General features: G+C 54.3%; 1 protein-coding gene across 1 annotated transcript in view; it reads right to left on the reverse strand.

The window, feature by feature from the left end:
* Positions 1 to 3,677, reverse strand: part of TRAM2 (translocation associated membrane protein 2) — an 83,738-nt gene extending 80,061 nt beyond the window's left edge. The window contains exon 1 of the mRNA XM_019658730.1: positions 3,488 to 3,677. Within this exon, the coding sequence (XP_019514275.1) occupies positions 3,488 to 3,607 (120 nt within the window). The 5' untranslated portion in view covers positions 3,608 to 3,677. The remainder of the gene's footprint in view (positions 1 to 3,487) is intronic.

Consider the following 3,677-nt stretch of genomic DNA (forward strand, 5'->3'; position numbering starts at 1 on the left):
CACACACACACACACACCCTCACACACACACACACACACACCCCAAGCGGCCTCCCACACCCTGAAGGATAGCCAGGCCAGACTCCACCTGAGACAAGACTGAAGGACCAAATTGTTGAGTAGAAAACTCCCCTTGTACACCACCTCTCGGAAAAGCCGAGTTAAGAAAGAGAAAGCTGGAAGGGAAGGAGGGGGAAAATAAAGCTCCACATTCCTGACATTTTTTTAGCCAAGTGCTGTGGCTGCACAGAACAGCTCTATTCCAAACAGCCTGCAGGACAGAAAGAAAACCTGGGTTCAGGGAAAAGAACCTGCCCCTTACCTTGGAAATGGGGGAAGGAATCTCAGGACGGCCCAAAACTAAGCCAAGAAGAGGAGAGGGTCGCCCTTTCATGTGTATTCCCGAAAGGAAGTGATCCCAAAGGAAGGAATTTGGAGTCATCACCTCCCAGGGGACAGAGCTGGAAGTCCTGGGGTCCCTGAGGGGGAAATGAAAGCCCCTCAGAATGATGGTGGGCTGACTAGTGAACTGGGGCAGGGGCATGGCAGGAATGAGATGGAGACCAGTTAGGACCCAAGGCTGGGGCTGCCTGGGGTCAGAGGAGAGGGGCCCAGCTCACTGGCAGGGACTGGGCAGGGGACCCCAGAGGGAGGGGCGGCCAGGAGGCTCACTCTTTGTGGGAAGGGTTATAAATGAGTTTTCCTGACTCAGCTTCTGAATGAAGGAACCCTAGCTGTGCCCAACTTAGAAACCCAAGAGCCTGCCGCCCTCTCCTCTCTCCTTGGCTGCCCCCTTCCTCTTCCACCTCCTCTGTCCTCACTTGTAGGAAAAAGTGTGTTAAGTGCTGGACTGCTCCCCGCATAGGCATCCCTACATACACACCACACCTCCAAGGGAGAACCCAGAAGAGGCTAAGTGACACCTAGTAAGTCCTGTGCTGGGTTATGAGGCGCCACCCCTGGCTTTACTCCAAACGTGAAGATGCCCACATGGGTTTCTCTGAGGTCCCTAGAGAAGAAACTGAGCTGGGTTTGCTCCTATATGGTAGGGAGAGCAGAGGTCCAAAAATCTGAGTTCCCCCAAAATATGTACCTGTGGATAGTCAGTTGGTAGGTAGACAACGAGGATCTACTAAATACCCAGCACAGCAGAACACGCATCCTTCATAAGGGAATTTTTGCACAGCCCACCTTCTCCCAGATCAGCACACACCAGCAATCCCACAATGCACCTTCCAGAGGAGACTCCTGCCCTATAAGCCCAAAAGTGTAGGTCTAAGTTTCTACAGGATGAGGGTAGTGGGAAGAGGTAGCCTGCAGGCATTTTGGCCAGGGCCCTTTCCACACATCCCAGTCCAGTCCCAGGAGGGGTTTTTTTTTTTATTGGGGTTTTGTTTCCACCCTGGGCCTTTCTCTTCTGTCAGGTACTCGGAGAAAGGGCCCCTAGCTCTTTCAACTCCCAGAGTTCCAGGTTTAATCCATTGGACTTTCCAAGACTACAGAGGCAGGGAGGGCAGAAGGTACCAAGCTCCAACACTACACAGCTCTTTTTGAGTAAACATAAAGCAGGTAGAGCCACAAACCTTGACAAATGACAGAAACAGCAGAGAGCCATAAGGCTACGCAAGGCTGCAAAGCGTGTGGCTCTGAGGTCTACAGCTGTCACGTGTGTCTTTCCAACCACACCCTCCAAGACTGGTGACACGGCATTGGAAGGCCTCTTAGAATGGAGGACAGCAAATAGATACAAATAGGACAGAAATAGGACAGAGAGTACTGGCTGGACCAAACAAATTCTGTCTTATTTCGGAAGCTATTATTACGATAAATAATAACAGGGCTTCAATGGCAAGCGACTTGTTTTTTCACATTTGTAGACTCTGTTACAGCTTTTGTAGCTTACATGATCTCAGGAAACCTTATGATAACCCCGTGAGGGAGATAGGTTTTACCAACCTCTTTAACAATGGGGAAACTGAGGCTGCAGGGAGAGACTAGTGACAGAGCAGGGACTGGGACACAGGGACAACCCTGGTTTGACAAAGCCCTTCCCAATATGTGATGAGAACTGTGGAGTGGGAGGACGGAAGGAGGGGCTGATGTAAAGGCGCACTACCAAAAACCCTGGAGAGCAGACCCGAATCCTAGTCTCAGGTATATTTCCTACAGACCCTGAATCCCAGCGAAGGGCACATCCACACATCTAACCCTGTCTTGGCCACCATAAAAATGTCCCCAGCTTGAGGGCAGCTTCACTGGCCAATTGGGACCCTAGTCATCCTTAGAGAGGAGACAGGGAGCGCAGAGGAAGAGAGATACAGAAGAAATTAGCCACCCTAGGAATCCTCCATCTCCAAGGCAGCTGACAAATGGTTACAGCTTCCTAACCCATTCCTGAGAATGCAGATAAGCAACCCTACCCAGAAGGGAGGGCAAGGCGTGGCCTCAGAGAAGACCACTGTGAGAGTAAGGGGAGTGTCATTCACATATCTCTCTCTCTCTTGAGACAAGATATACTGCAGCAAGCCCTATGCTCAGTTTCCTCTAGCTCTTCTTACTTTTGAATATCACCGTTTTCTCCCTCTCTCTTGGATGTAGGGAGTCCTTCCCATCAGACCCCTGGGATCCTGACCCCGTGGGGCTTACAAAAGTCTGTTCTGTGAGGCCTGCACCCGCGCACTGCTGTTGGTGGTAGGACCGCATCCCCTTCACCCTGCTCCAACAGCTATGAGAGAATCACCTTCCCCCTAAAGGCAGAGGGTATCCCCATCCCTCTTCTTGGCCCTCTCCTTGGCTCTGTAACGGGGAGAAGCTCTGGGTCCACCACAGATGGATCTAAAGGAACAGTCCACACAGTGATAAAGGGTATATGAACACTTGGCCTTTTAGGCAAGAGCAAAAAAAGGGGGGGGGAGGGGGCAGGCGGGAGGAAGGCAGAAGGGCACTGCTGGGATGGGGCCAGGGCCACACGTGAAGACCCCTAGCACGTTCCAGAGCTAAGGATGCAAAAGACCGAGAAAATCAGGTGGGAGGTGGAAAAGGGTCGGGTTCCCTCCCACTGGAAAAGCCCAGAAGAGCTGGCAGCCACCGCTTGGGAGAGGGAGTTGTGCAATGACTGCGGGTCTGGGAGTCTCCGGGCTTGGCTCCCGGACACCAGAAAGGAAACCCCACTGGTCGGGCCAGGGTGGCAGCGCCGCGGTTGGTTCGAGGCCAGGCTTAGGAGTCAGGGCTGCAGAGAGAGCTGCAGGATAGAGTGGGTGCCCAAGGGTCCGTGGAGCAGGGCACAGCTGGCACAGCGCGGAGCTGGGGGTTGGGGGGAGGTGGTGTTTGGGCTGAGAGGCCAAGGGGGGTACAGTGCACAAAGCCGGGGGGTACGGATAACGTACATGGCAGCCCCGCGCTCCAGCGCAGACGAAGACCGCGGGGACCTGCAGGGGTCCGCCGGGCGGCGCACAAGAAAGGGCGCCCCCTCCCCAGTCTCGCTCACCTCGAACATAAGCCCGATGAGGACGCAGAGCACCAGGCAGAAGCCGATGTCCGCATGGTTGTGGATGACGAACTCCTGGCTGAAGAGCGGGTAACTTTTCGTCCTCCTGCGGAAAGCCATGGCAGCGGGCGCGCAGCGGCCGGCGGGGCCCGCACCCTGCGCTCACGAGCCGCCGCGCAAACTTCTCCAG

The sequence above is a fragment of the Hipposideros armiger genome, unplaced genomic scaffold (assembly GCF_001890085.2).
Source record: "Hipposideros armiger isolate ML-2016 unplaced genomic scaffold, ASM189008v1 scaffold_288, whole genome shotgun sequence".
Lineage (NCBI taxonomy): Eukaryota > Metazoa > Chordata > Mammalia > Chiroptera > Hipposideridae > Hipposideros > Hipposideros armiger.